The sequence below is a fragment of the Mastomys coucha genome, unplaced genomic scaffold (genome assembly GCF_008632895.1).
Source record: "Mastomys coucha isolate ucsf_1 unplaced genomic scaffold, UCSF_Mcou_1 pScaffold15, whole genome shotgun sequence".
NCBI classification, from domain to species: Eukaryota; Metazoa; Chordata; class Mammalia; order Rodentia; family Muridae; genus Mastomys; species Mastomys coucha.
Genome location: NW_022196897.1, coordinates 61,430,481 through 61,444,295, shown reverse-complemented (window position 1 = coordinate 61,444,295; position 13,815 = coordinate 61,430,481). Strand labels below are relative to the sequence as shown.

General features: G+C 37.5%; 1 protein-coding gene across 8 annotated transcripts in view; it reads left to right on the top strand.

Annotated features, from left to right (window-relative positions):
* Lnpk (lunapark, ER junction formation factor) overlaps positions 1 to 13,413 on the top strand; it is an 80,148-nt gene extending 66,735 nt beyond the window's left edge. For all 8 annotated transcript variants that reach the window (XM_031370648.1, XM_031370650.1, XM_031370653.1 and 5 more), the window contains one exon: positions 801 to 13,413. In XM_031370648.1, coding sequence (XP_031226508.1) covers positions 801 to 1,039 — 239 coding nt within the window. In that variant the 3' untranslated portion in view covers positions 1,040 to 13,413. The remainder of the gene's footprint in view (positions 1 to 800) is intronic.
* The last annotated feature ends 402 nt before the right edge of the window (positions 13,414 to 13,815 follow it).

Below are 13,815 nucleotides of genomic sequence, written 5' to 3'. Positions count from 1 at the left end.
TATTACTCCATATATGCATATATACAAAAGTATATATTGCTTACAGTTTTGCTTAGGTGTAAGAAAAATAATTTTCTGTTCAGTAACCTGGGTGATTGTATGTTTGTTTTGTTTTCTAGACTCTTACTTGTTGTTCTAGTTAGGTTTCTCTATTGCTGTGATAAAGCCCCCAAACCATGGAAGAAAGGGTTTGTTTCATCTTACAACTGGTCACAGTCCATCATTGAGGGAAGCTGGCCAGGAACTCAAGGCAAGAGGTTGAAGGCAGGAACTGAAGTAGAGGTCACAGAGGAGTGCTGCTTACTGGCTTGCTCCCATGACTTGCTCAACTTGCTTTTTTTATACAACCATGTTCACTTGAGCAAAGGTGGCACTGTCCACAGTGAGCTGGGACCTTACACATCAATGAAGAAGTGCCCCAGGCAAACAGGCCAATCTCATGAAGGTAGTGCTTCAGTTGGGTCCCTCTTCCCAGGTAAATCAAGTTTGTGTCAGGTTCTTACAGATCAATGCACTTAAGAGCATTTCATTCTGTTGAGGTCTTGAGTTTTGGACTTGCATTTGTAGATATATCTTTAGAAGCTTATTGTGTATGAAATTATTAAAGTACGAGCTTATTTCCTTCAGTTATTCAGTTATACTAATTCCTAAGTGCTATGCTCTAGAGTGAAGATTTAAAAGGTAATGTTAGACCATTCTGCCATTTCTTAGTATGTTTGTATGTTTATCTTTGGCTTGTTTTATTTAGCAGTTTTGATATTTGGATATCCCTGAAGTCTTATGTCCTTTTCTCTTTTCAGACTCTTTAGAAGAACAAGATGTTCTTGTTAATAGTACTGAGCAGAGAGATGACAAAATACCAGTTACAGAGCAAACAAACCAAGTGATTGAACAAACATCTGGTCCAGAGGAGCCAGAAGAGAACCAAGAAGAGACTGAGGAGGAGGAAGCAGCCACAAGCGAAGCCCAGTCACCTGTTCTCAGAGCTGATTCTGTTTCTGATCTTGAACCAAGTGAAGAATCTTTGGTGACAAAGTAGTAAATAACTTCCATGTGCCTTCAACTGGATATTTGTAGTCTTGTTGGTGTTAGTTACTGCTTTTTTTGTGGTACTCAAAAAAATTTGCCTTCTAGATATATGCATAATATTATTCATATTCAGATTGCCCAGCAAGTTCAGTGTATCCAAATCCTACCACTAGGAATTGAAAGTAAGAGCACGTGGTATCAGTTAATATGCAGAGACATATGCAATAGCTGTTAGATACTTTGTGCATTCTAAAGTTTAAAAAAAAACTTGTTTTCTACATGTATAGCTTGTAAATAATGCCCATTTTGACATAGGAACAAATTTCGCTAGGAATAATTTCTTCCATAGTGCTTAAGGATTGAAACATAATTAAGATTTTGAATACTTCATCATTAAATTTTAACTTGGAGATATTTGCCAGTGGGAAGGAAATATCTATTTAGGTGTTTACATTAGTGAAGCTGAAAGCTGTAACCTTAATTACATATGCGTTGGTACGAAGTCTCAGTAAGAATGCAACTAAACAGTCAAGTGCAGTATTTCTTCTGATATCTTTTATTTTACAACTGGGCCAAAGGCACATGATGTATATAGTTAGTTTATGTTTACATATTAATAGGAAATATATCTGCACTTGACTGTACTTGAATTCTTGGTATTATTTATATTTGTAATATAATGATGATATATAAATGGTTTTTTGTGTGTGAGTGTGTGTTTTGTTAAGGAAAATAAAGATGACCTGGCAGCGTTTTTCCTTTGTTAAATATCTAGACTTCTTCACATAGTGTCTTGATGGATGGCTTGGCTATCTAAACAAAACCTGGTAGGGAGAACTCACTGTATGATAAATACATAGCAAATTATGGTGTTTTTCTTTTTATTTAGACTTTCAAAATCAGTGACATAAGAGGTTTACTGTTTCTAATCAGAAATTAAACTTTTCAGATTTTGAAACATATTATGCCATAGTTTTTAACTTTCAGAGACAAATAAATGCATTTTTAAAGACAAGGCAGTTAATGAAGTTTAATGAAACTCACTAGATTGAGTATATATACCAAGCATCAGGTGGGAAGATTTTTAATGTAGACTAGTTATTCTTAAACACAATATGATAATTTGTTCTAGTTTCCTTTTATGTGTCTTATATTGGAACAACTGAAGTGAATTTACATCATACGGGAGACATGATAGTATGTCTGGCTCATCTTTTAGTTATCGAATGTTTATTTAAACTAAATATACTTATTATCATTTAAAAGTTTATATTTATGATTTAATACCTCATCTGACATATATAAAAAAACCCATTTGTTAATATTCTGAGGCATTTTAGTTTAGTAGCTGTAAATCCAAGCATGTGGAGCTGGACTTGAGTGCTGGCCCTGCAGTTGTGGCCATTTCACCTCGCCTCTCTGCATTTCCTTAATCTGTAAATGAAAAGAGTAATGTTTCCACAGGTACGGGGAGGTAAAAATAATTTATATGATGTGCCTAGCTTTCTTGCTAGATAACTAATAGATATTAGGTTACATGGTAGAATTTATTGCTATTATTTGAAACCCTTGTGAAATATGGAAGGACCATAGATCCTTTCTTTGGTAGATAATGAAATTAAGGAAAACTATGAGCATTCAATTCAGTTACTCTGAACAGAAGTTTTCTGCATTAATGTCATATGTATGTGTCAATGATAGATTAAAGAAATGGAGAACTGAAACTAGAATATAATCTTTTTAAAAAAGAAGTGTTTATTTTTATTTTATGAGTATAAATGTTTCACTTGCATTAATGTCTGTGTCCACTGTGTAGAGGCCAGATACCTGGCTCATTTGAAATGACAGCTACAGATGGCTGGGAGCTGCCACATATGGGGGCTAGGGATCAAACTTGGCTGCAAGAGCTGAAAGTACTCTTAGCCACTAAGCCATTTCTCCAACTTCATATAGCCCTTTTAGTGTGTAAATTTTACAAGCTGTGTGTGTGTGTGTGTGTGTGTGTGTGAGAGAGAGAGAGAGAGAGAGAGAGAGAGGGGTGGGGGGGAGAGAGGAGGGGGAGTAAACACTGTATTAAGTCTTGTTAAAAACATTTGATGTGCACTGCTCAAAAATGAGTACCTCAGAGAAATGGGATCTAATGATGAAACCAAGAAAAAACTATAAAAACATCCCCCAAAAGAAATATAAAGGGGGAGCTAGAGAGGTATCTCTGTTAAGAGTGAGCACGCTCTTACAGAATGCCTGCTGAGTGTGCTTTTCATCTCCCAGATTAGGTGGCTCGCTCCTTCTGTAGCTCTAGGTCCAGGAGATCAGATGCCTTCTACCTGGCCTCCTAGGACAATAGCACTCTCTTCCCCACAGATACACATAAGTAAAATAAAATCTAAATCTTAAGAGGAGCTTAGTAAAGTTAACACAACAGATAGGTAATTGTTGGTGTATTTTAAAACAGAAAATCTTATTCTCATACTATATAGTAGGCAATGTCTGAAGTGACTGAGACTCCACATTTATTGAGATTAGTGTAAATGAGGGAGAACTTCCCTGTTCACCACTGCTCAGCATGTTGTTGTTTAACCTCCCTCTCACTGTGTCCTCTGTGGCCTGCAGACAGCTTAGTTTCGCTCTGTCTTTCCTCCCCACCCTTCTGGAGCCATAGGACCCTTGCTCAGTGCTGTGGCTGTGCTTTGCCCTTTTTGCCACAAGCGTCAGCTTAATTTTGTTTCTGACAGAGATACCTTCCTCTTCTCCCTGTCTGAAGCTAACCCTCTGCACTTTGTCTTTGCTCTGAATTCTTACTTCAGGGTATGTTGTTTCCCCATCAACTGTCTTCACAATTCGCTTTTCTTCTGTCTATATGTGGGGAGCCTAGCAGTGCCCCGCTCATTTATCATGTGAATAACATGCTAAATCCAGGGACTACTCTCAGTACTTAACTCATGCTCTTGCTTGGCAGATTGACTTGGCCAAATGTTCTTTTTCTTTGAGACACCTTTATCTTTTAGGTTCTGGATGTGCACTGCCGTTATCTTCTTTGACTTCTTGTTTTCAGTGTCCTTTGAAGACTTCCTCTGCCATCTTTAAATGTTGATGCTCTCTGGCTTCCATCTATTGTCAGTTCTTATTCTGTGCATTTATTCTCTGGAAGTGCTCATCAAAACCCAGGGACTTAATAACTACTGTCTGTCTATGAATATCAGATCCCCAGCCTGAGCTGTTTCTTTTTCTTCATAGCTATGTGGCGTGGTCTGTTTCTTTGGCTTCGTAGCTATGTATTTATCCATGCTACTGCCATGGCATTGTGAAGTCAGTGTTTCTTTAAAAAGAATACTTGTTCAAACTTGTGTGTCATTTCACCAAATAGCATCAGTATTTAAGCCAGAATTTAAAATATATTCCCTCTTTCCCTCTGTCTTTAAAATGTTCATTCCCAATTTCTTCCCCCACACCCCCAGTAGAATATTGCAATATAGCCCAGCTTGGTCTTGACTTTGTGACTTAAGGCCTCAGGTTCTTGGGTGCTGAAATCATTCCCATGAACTGCTGTGCCTTGCTCCCCTCTAAGCATTTTGCATTTATATTGTTTTTCCATTTTGTTTGAATTATATTAATAATAATCTGCATTGTTCCAGCAAACAGCATGCTGCCTGCAGTAGGTGTGCGTATTTACGCACAGTTATGTTTTTGGGAGGAACGGTCCTGAGATTTTGTATCTTAAGTATGGGAAAGAAACAAGTTGTAGAGAGAATAAGCAGCTTTCTTAGACGTCTGTATTGGCATGTGGAAAGTCTGAGGTAGGATTGGAAGCGGATCACTTGTGATGACGCTCCTTTTAGTTGGCGTTGAAGCCATAGCCTCGCACATGCTAACCTCTACTCTACTGCTGAACTGTTTCTTCAGCTCCCGAAGCCTTATTGTTAGTCACCTTGTGTTGCCTTCTAATTCCTGCCTCCATCACCTCAGGGTATGAAAGCTACCCTTTAAACAGTCTTTGATCATGCTTCTTTCCCATCCATTCTGTGCTGAGGGTCCTCAGACCTTTGTCTTCAGTCTTTCTGTGTTTGAGAGAGATCTGAATTACTGTACTGACCGATAAAGTCCCGGGCGGTTGTCTTCCCAGTTGGCTCTCACATCAAGTTTTTGCATTACAACTACTGTCACTACTGCCTCCCCTCCACCACACACTTTCAGTATGCATAGGTTATTCTTTTCAATGCTCCTAGCTGCCTACATTTCTCGGGCTCTTCCTCCTGAAATACCTCCTGTTTATGTAGATACTGAAGGAGCTTAATATAGAGCTGTTGAATTGAAGTTGCACCACTTGGAATCCAAGGTTGGAAATGTTGTTATTTATTAATAAACTATGAGTTTCTCATGTACTCATTGTGCATACACACCTTCACAGTAAAATCAAGTCTGTAGCTGTATGTATTACTTGTTTGTGTGTGTGTATGTGTTTGTGTGTATGTGGGGGGAGACGGGTGGGGGGAGGGAAGGAGGTGGGTTGGGAGAGGAGAGATTGATTATAATTATGTAATGATTGTCATTAGATAATATATGCTGAGTTCTGGAATGTTAAATGATTGTCCGTTTTAGGTCAGGGATAGTAGGCATCTGAGCCAAGTCAGATTTAATGAAGGACTATTTATATTGAACCACAAATTTTCACTGTTTCAATATTAATAAGTTTATGATTTCTCTAGTAGTTTTATTTCTGTTTCCAACTGACAGTTCCTACCTTAATTACCATATAATGTGTTAGCTTTTTGTATTTATCACTTGAAGGGTAGACTGAGGAGAACAGCTGCTTTGAGTGGCTGTGGGCAATGGAACTGCTCTAGGAAGTTAGCAGAAAAAAATGTTTCTATGTGGTATAAAAATTGTAGAAGACATTAGATACAGTTCACAAATGAAAGAACTATCAAAAAACAACTCAAGTACCAAGTAATGATGAATCAGTGTAGAAATGGTTATGAATTGAGCCCTTTTATAATTTGACTCATTTCAAGTTTATTAAATTTCTAAGTGTTTTAATACTACTGGCCAATAGATAAAAATATTCTGAATTTAGATAGGCAGTTATAAATATGGAAAAATTGTGTCTTTGAAACAATAAAAACTAAAATGAGTACAGAATTAAAACCTTATTGAATTGCATCAATCCATAGGCAATTAATTTGTCTCGGCTTATTTAAGCTGTCATTTTCTACTTTTTTTTTTTTTTTTAAACTACTACCTTTAACCTTCCTAGAGCCCAAGAGATGGCTGAGCAGGTAAAGGTGCCTGTTGCCAAGTCTTACGACCTGAGCTTGATTTCTGAGGTCCACGTGGTGGAAGAAGAGAACCAACTCTCTCAGGTTGTCTTTTGACCTCTGTGTGCCTGCTATGGCACGTGTGCCCCACCCCCCACCCCCAAATGAAATCAATGTAAAAGTAAAATGCCATTTAAAATTGCCAAAGTGGAGCTGAAAAAAGTGTTGAGTAAGAATGAGGACCTGAGTTTGGGTCTGCAGCACCTGCGTAAAAGCATGGCATGGTTGCCTGCTGCTGTCACCCCATTACTAAGGGGTGGTGACAGGTGGATTCAGGAGCATGCTGGCCATCCTTGCTTTTTTCCCTTGGCATCAAAGTTGATAAATGTTGGAAGCATTCTGAGAAGATTAAAAAGTGTTCTTAAAAACTTCCCTCAGTCCAAGATTCTGTGAAAAGAGGCCAAATTTTTAGCTACTCAAGGCTTTTACCAGATCCCTGGCACTTGCTTTAGGAAAACTGAGAACATTTTATTTTCATGGAAATAAATATTTCTTAGTCTGCTTTGATGGGTGTTGCAGGTAAGGCATTTAGTGCATACAATACCGCCTGTTAGCCAGGCTTGTGCTCTAGGTGCAATCATGTGCACTCTCTTAGGGTTCTTCTAGTGACTTCAGAGAGACAAATGTCACATGGAGATGGAGTTCATTTCCTAAAGCTGGTTTTATAGAGCTGCAAATAGGATTTAAACATGGTGACTAAGATTGCTTTGTTTACTACCTGTGTGCACCCCTTTGATAGCTGAAGGAGTTAGACTAAAGCCCTTCAGTTTCTCATGGTTGTGTGGTATCTCACATGTCATTAGTGTGGGAGACACCTGGTTGCTTATCAGGCCTGCTTCTCAGTTCTCATGGAATACTGAGCGTAGACTATGTGTCTTAGTTATTATATCCCTCTTGATCTCAAACCAAAGTAAACCAGTACTTGGCACAGACATATTACGTAAATAATCAAAAAACTAGATTCATGTTACTAAGTGGTGGACTTGCCGTTGCTAACACAAGAGGTTGGTGTGCTGTTTCTGTCTGAAATTCCTATGAATGATGAGTTTGGGATTAGAGAGGGAGAACTTGCCCAAAGCACTAATTGAGGGCTAGGATATATTGTTTTTGTTCTCTTGGTGCCTGATGTAGGAGAGCCTCAATAACGAGTGAACTAAGCTGTAGATGACCTCAACACACATGATGAGGTGGGAGAGTCGGCTAATGCTCAGAAGAGCCTGATACTTGGGTTGGGTTTAGATCATTGGAGTTCGACAATCCTTTTCCTAATTCTTATGAGATGTGTAAAGATATTCTTATAAGAGTATACACACACACACTACACACCCACCCACCCCCACACACAAACACACATATACACACATGTATTTCTTGCTGACCTTGAGTTGCCGAGATCAGCCTGCCTCAGAGTGGTTTTCTCTGTACTGATTTTCACTTACCTGTTTCTAACCCATTTGATGCTATGACTGATGTCTGCTTAGAACTTACTTACATTTCTACTTTTTGACATCTGGGTCTAGTGGGGCCTAGATACACATACACACTTTTTTTTTCACATACACACTTTTATGCAAGATAATTTAAGAATATTTCCTTTTTCAATATATAGGTTAGTATATAAATTTTAAAGTTGGGTTCTTGCCTCAGAGCAAAACAGCAAAAGGAAATGGATCCTTGGCTTTTATTAACACACTTTCAATGTGTGTTTTATGAACTATAAGCTGTTTCTTAAAACCAAAGCTGACTATTCATGTTTTACTGTCTACTAGCAAGAATTCCAAAGCTTTGCTTACCTTCTAATAAAGGGGAACATTTTTTAAAAACTTGCAGTGGTTTGCTTTATAAATTATAAATAATCCTTCAAAAGAAATAGAATATACTTGGAATAAACCTATTCTCAACTATGTGTTCACATAGGTACAGTGTATTGATTTTCAGAATAGAATACTTTGAGTCCTGTATTTAAATTGAATATAAACTGGAATAAAATCAATATTCTTGAGACCTATCTTGGTTGAATGGGTGCTTGCTGTTCCTTTTTTTAGCACATTTTCCTTTTGGTTTTTGAAGACCTGAATTCCTTTTGATTGTCTCTCCCCTTAAATATAGTAATCTCCCATAGTTCAGCTTATTTCAAAACAGCAAGCCAGGCAGGATGGCTTAGTGGGTAAAGCTACTTGCTGCCAAGCCTGACTACTTGAGTTCAGCTCCAAGGACTCACATGGTAGAAGGAAAGAACTGACTTTAGAGCACTGTCCTCTGACCTCCACACATGGACTTCACACATGTGCTCCCACCCCAAATAAATAATATAATAATAAACCACATCTGGACAGTGAAAGTAGGCCACAGTCTACTGAAAGCCGAGATTTTCTTTTCCCTGTTCTCTGCTCTCCCGTCCCGCTGGCCACTGCTGGAGAGCAGAAGCTGTTCAGGTTTCAGTAGATTGATAAAACCAATTTGTCTATCCAACAAACACTAGTTTTGAATTCAATATGCTACATGACTACTAAATGGAATGTCGGCGGGATCGTAGCGTGTGTGGAGTGGGAAGAGGAGCAGATGTGACGACCTGTCTTCTGATCAAGAAGCTCAGTTTCGGACTGCTGCCTTCCCCACCAGTGGTGAGAAGTATGGCAGCTGCCACTTCTGTCTTCAACAGTCTGTTCCCCAGGCGTGCAGACTGTTTGTGCACTGTGGAGTTTTATGAGCTCTAAAGAGTGATTTATGTCCTTAATTTCGCCTTACTGCCCGCCAAGTACTGCCCTCTGTCAGAGGGCCTGGACTATTTAATTTTTTAGATCTTTGTCTTCATTAGTATAGCAATTTTTGCTTGTAATCATTGTACTAGACCTCGTTGATAAGCTAAGGCACTGTGAGATTCATGGTGTTGACATCTAACCTTGCCACTGACTTCTTGACCCTTCTGCTTCCGAAATATGGATTCTTTTTTTTTTGAAAACCAAGGTAAAACTCCATCACTTTTTTACACATATTGTGGGCAGTTTAAAGGTTGGTCAGAATCAAATATTGTGCTTTCAAATTTGATAATGTATGAGTGCAGAAAGTTGACCTTTGTTTCATAGTCATACATCAACATGACATGAGCAGTAGATGCAGCAATTACCTTTAGTATATGGAATAGTGCTTTAGTTTCCATCTTCCGTGCAATTATTGCAAAAAAAAAATGTTTTTAATGCATTTAAATTCTAGCTGTGAAATTTGTGAATAGTGCTTTTGGAGATAGTTGTAAGTTATACAATGAATAAATAGCTTATAATTTATTTCCAGCACAAGCTTGTTCTCCATAAGATCCACTTGTTCACTAATAAAGATTGTTAATTATTGCTCTGGTAACATTAATATAAAACTTTTGTGTTTTAGGAATACGTTTTAAGACACAGCTCAAAGAAGTGTTACCAAATGTTTTTTTTTTTTTAAATACATATGCCAGTGTCAACTAAAAGAGTATTTAGTATATTATTGTATGTTAGAATATTTAATACGAGGCTGCATACAGGTTCTGCCATCTGCAGGACTTCTGTCCTAGCGTGTGCATTTAGTCATTTATTTTCCCTTTAATGAATGCTACCTATGAGCTATGCATGGGAGACAGAAATAAGACTGAAACCCTGTTCTCAGGAGCTCATGGAGCCTGTGTTTTGTCTAATAGCCCGGGCCAACCATAAGTTCTAAGGTGAAAACACAGTAACTTCACGTAAGTGATTAAATGAAACTTAAATGTTCATTGGACAGACAGTGAGGTGACCAAGTCTGCAATTTGATTCCACGATGCGTATCAAATGATGTGAGGAAGTTAGTGACTTCTCAGAGGGCTCTTTGATTGAAAGTCACTATGGCCAGTGAGAGGTCCTCTTTAAGTACTCACATATCAGACTTAAAAGCTAGGCCAGTCTGGCCTAGAATGGTAAAGTTCTTGCTGTAGTTCCAATCCTGTCTTAATTGCTCCATGCCTCTGCCACTTGACTAGTTCTCCTTAGCACCCGCCCGCCCCACTTCTGGTCCAGGGATTCAAGGAGTCCAGAGGCCTCTGGAAATGCTTTTGTACAGTTTTGCATGTGTGTACACATTGTTCCGGGAAGAGAACACAGATCTCATTTAATTTCCTAAGAGGACTAGGAGTCAAAAGAGGGAGGCCATTGGGCCACGGAGAATGCAAACCTCCCAGCGATTACTCAGCACTGTAATGTGTTTAGACTGATGTAAAATTAGATGCATCTTTCTTCAACACAATAGAGAATTCTATAAACTCTCCTCACGGATGAAGCCACTCCACTAGGCACGAAAGAAGCAATGTTGTACTAAGTGGTAAAATTCATGTAAAAGTGTGTTCAGTGTGTTTTTGGACTCATGATGGCTTTGTTGGTGATTACTTTTATATGGAAGAAATGTGTCACCTAACTTCTGAAGATAAGACTACTGTGAAGAAGCAGAGTATTGGTTGTAAATAGTGTATTTCTTCTTTTTCCGTTCCATTTTATGCTTTAGTTGTTTCCAGTTCCTTCCTTCCTAGGAGTCTTCTGCTTCTATAGATATCATAAAATTAATTTTTATCTTATCCATATCTTTTTCTGTTTTGTTTTTGCCCTTTCAGTACTGGAGGTTCACCCCAGGGCCTAGTGTAAGCGCTCTACCACTGAGCCTCATCCCCAGCCCTGAAACTTTCTGCAAAGCTATTTGACAGCTTTTTATCTTTTTGACACATTGTTTTCTCTTCTTTTTAGTTTTAAATCCACTCAGTTTGTATAGTTTATACATTATATAACAGCTATATGTGTAGCTATATTCTTAAAGGGAAACTGGGTCTAAGCAAGCTATTCCCTATGTGGGAGCAGAATTGGCTTTTTGTAGCTCTTTTCACACAAAACTGCTGTTATCACATTCTAGAGTCCGTCACAGTCCACTTGCTGTTGTCTGGGGCCCTGTAGACACCTGCCATCAGTAAGAGACAGCAGCCTTTCAACTTAGTCCTATAGACACAAGATTTCAATATGATGCCTTCCTCTTACAGACACGGAACAGCTGACGATGGTGAGGACTTTTCTCTTCCATGTAGGCAGCTCAGGACATGGATGCAAGGATGTATAGTCTCACTTCTTACCCCAGTTACCCCTTCTTAACTTCTGCATTTTTTTTTTTTTAGTTTGAAGTATTTATAGTGAAAAATACATCAGAATGTTCAGAATGAAAGGAAAGATTCCTTAACTTCTTTAAAAATAGTTTTTAAAATTTAAAATGATGTGAGGAATGCTGGTCCAGTATTAAGAGAAAAATGGATACAATGTTACACAGTACATATGGTCTGATCTTACATATGATAATAGGATGTGTGTGTGTATGTGTGTGTGAGATGTTGCACATGTAAAGAATTTGAAAGAAATATAATATTTTGGCTGATCCTATTTCAGCTGTAGGATATGCATTTTTCCTCATATTTTCTAAATTTATTATCAAAATTCACTGCTTAGTTTTAATTATTTTTATCTACATTTACTATTTTAAAATAAATTCAAAATCTACAGCCATGGCCTACAGCAAATCACTGTTACTGAAAGATCAGAAGAAGATGTCAGTCAGTACTCTTGAGTTTCAAATTCAAAACATTTTTATATGTGTAAGTCTTTTGGGAAAGAGTTGACTTAAATTCAGCTCTAAAAGTGGGAGAGAATCCATCTGGGAGGAAGAGTTTATGTAAGCAATAAAATCTAGAGGCCTTTGTTACCTAGGAACTAGAGAGGAGGAATGAATGCTTTATGAGTGGTACAGGGTTAAGAATTAGGAAGGCCAGATCACTTCTAGTAGCTTAAAGCACTCTCCATTTGCCTGACACCATGAAGGTCCAATCCCCACATTTGCATATTTCCTCTGCCTTTATGTGCACATATATAGACATGCACAGCTCATTAATTCTTCTAATTAAGAGAAATGAATCAAAGCTTTTGTCTTCTAATAAGTACTTATTTTTTATATTCAATATGATGCCATAATCTTTGATTTCTTAAAATATTTCTTGGGATATCTCACAACTGAGTTCTATGGAGACTGTTTCTTAAGTGTGTGCAAATAACTTTCCAATGCCGTCTTTGGATATAAATTTAGAAGTGATTCTGCTATAGTATGTAGTAATGCATGCTAGTCTAATTTGGTCTAGAATTTTCAGGCAACAAAGAACAGTTACTGCAAAATATTATAATTTAAGCTTCACAAGTTGAGAATTTATGACAAATTTGTAATAGAGTTGAAAATTAATTTCACTATTTAGGAGTTTAACATGCAGATAGGCTATATATAGTATATGTGGGATTTTTACTCTATTAAGAGTTTCTTGTTTTAAATGTCTAACTATGTATAACAGTGTAATCGGAGGCATGTGATGTGTTAATTTCCTATGGTGCGGAACTGCTATTGATTGAGTCCTTAATATTTATCCAGCCTGTTGTAAGACCTTTTATATTCATCTTAGAAGGATTCTTTGGAATGAATAATTTTTATTTCCATCTTGTAGATAAAGAAACTGATGTTCAAAGTTAAGTATCTCATGTGAGGTCCCTCAGTGAGTGGCCGAGGCAAGATCTGAACTTAGGTATCTGATATGTATTTCATGTATCTTCTGCTTTTAATCATTTGATAAGATTTTTTGCTAACATTTTCTTTTATCTAATATACTTTAAAATTATTAAATATAATGTATAATGATGTATAATAATGTGTTATTCAGTATTCGAAGAAGTAAAGAATACACCAATGAATTTGTTGATCAAGATTTCTGAAGCTCTGTTGCAGATATTAAGAAACTTAAGAACATTCTCCTGCCTATTGACTTTTCTACTTAGAAGTGAGAAGCACTGTATTCTCTCTGCTTGCAGCATTCCCTATAACTTTCCTAAGATAGCACAGAATGGAATTAGTTTGTAACAACACAAAAGATGGTTGAAGTTGCTCTGTTCATAAGTACATAAATCATAGTTCTATTCTTGATGTTGAATGAATCTCTAAAACCTTTGCATTCTTTGATTCTGTGTCATTTAATAAATTGTCTTTCAGCTAAGCATGATGTTGTATGCCTGTAATCCCAGGACATGGGAGGCTGGGGTTGGAGGATAGCAAGTTCCAGGCTAGCCTGGATTACAGACAGGACAGTTCCAAGGCTAGAATGGACTACAGAGTAGAAAACTATCTGAAAAAACCAACCAACCAACCAACCAACCAATTAACCAACCAACCAGCCAACCAACCAGTTAACCAACCCACCAGCCAACCAACCAACCGAATGACCAATCACCACAACAGAACATCTTTTCAATAAGATATTCCCTAAGAGCATGAACAGAATTATGTATTTATTATCTCATCAAAATGTATGTTCTCAGCCCATACTGTTGAACTTTTTGTTTTTTGTTTTTTGGGTTTTTTTGTATGTTTTTTGTTTCTTTGCTTTTTTTTGTTTTTA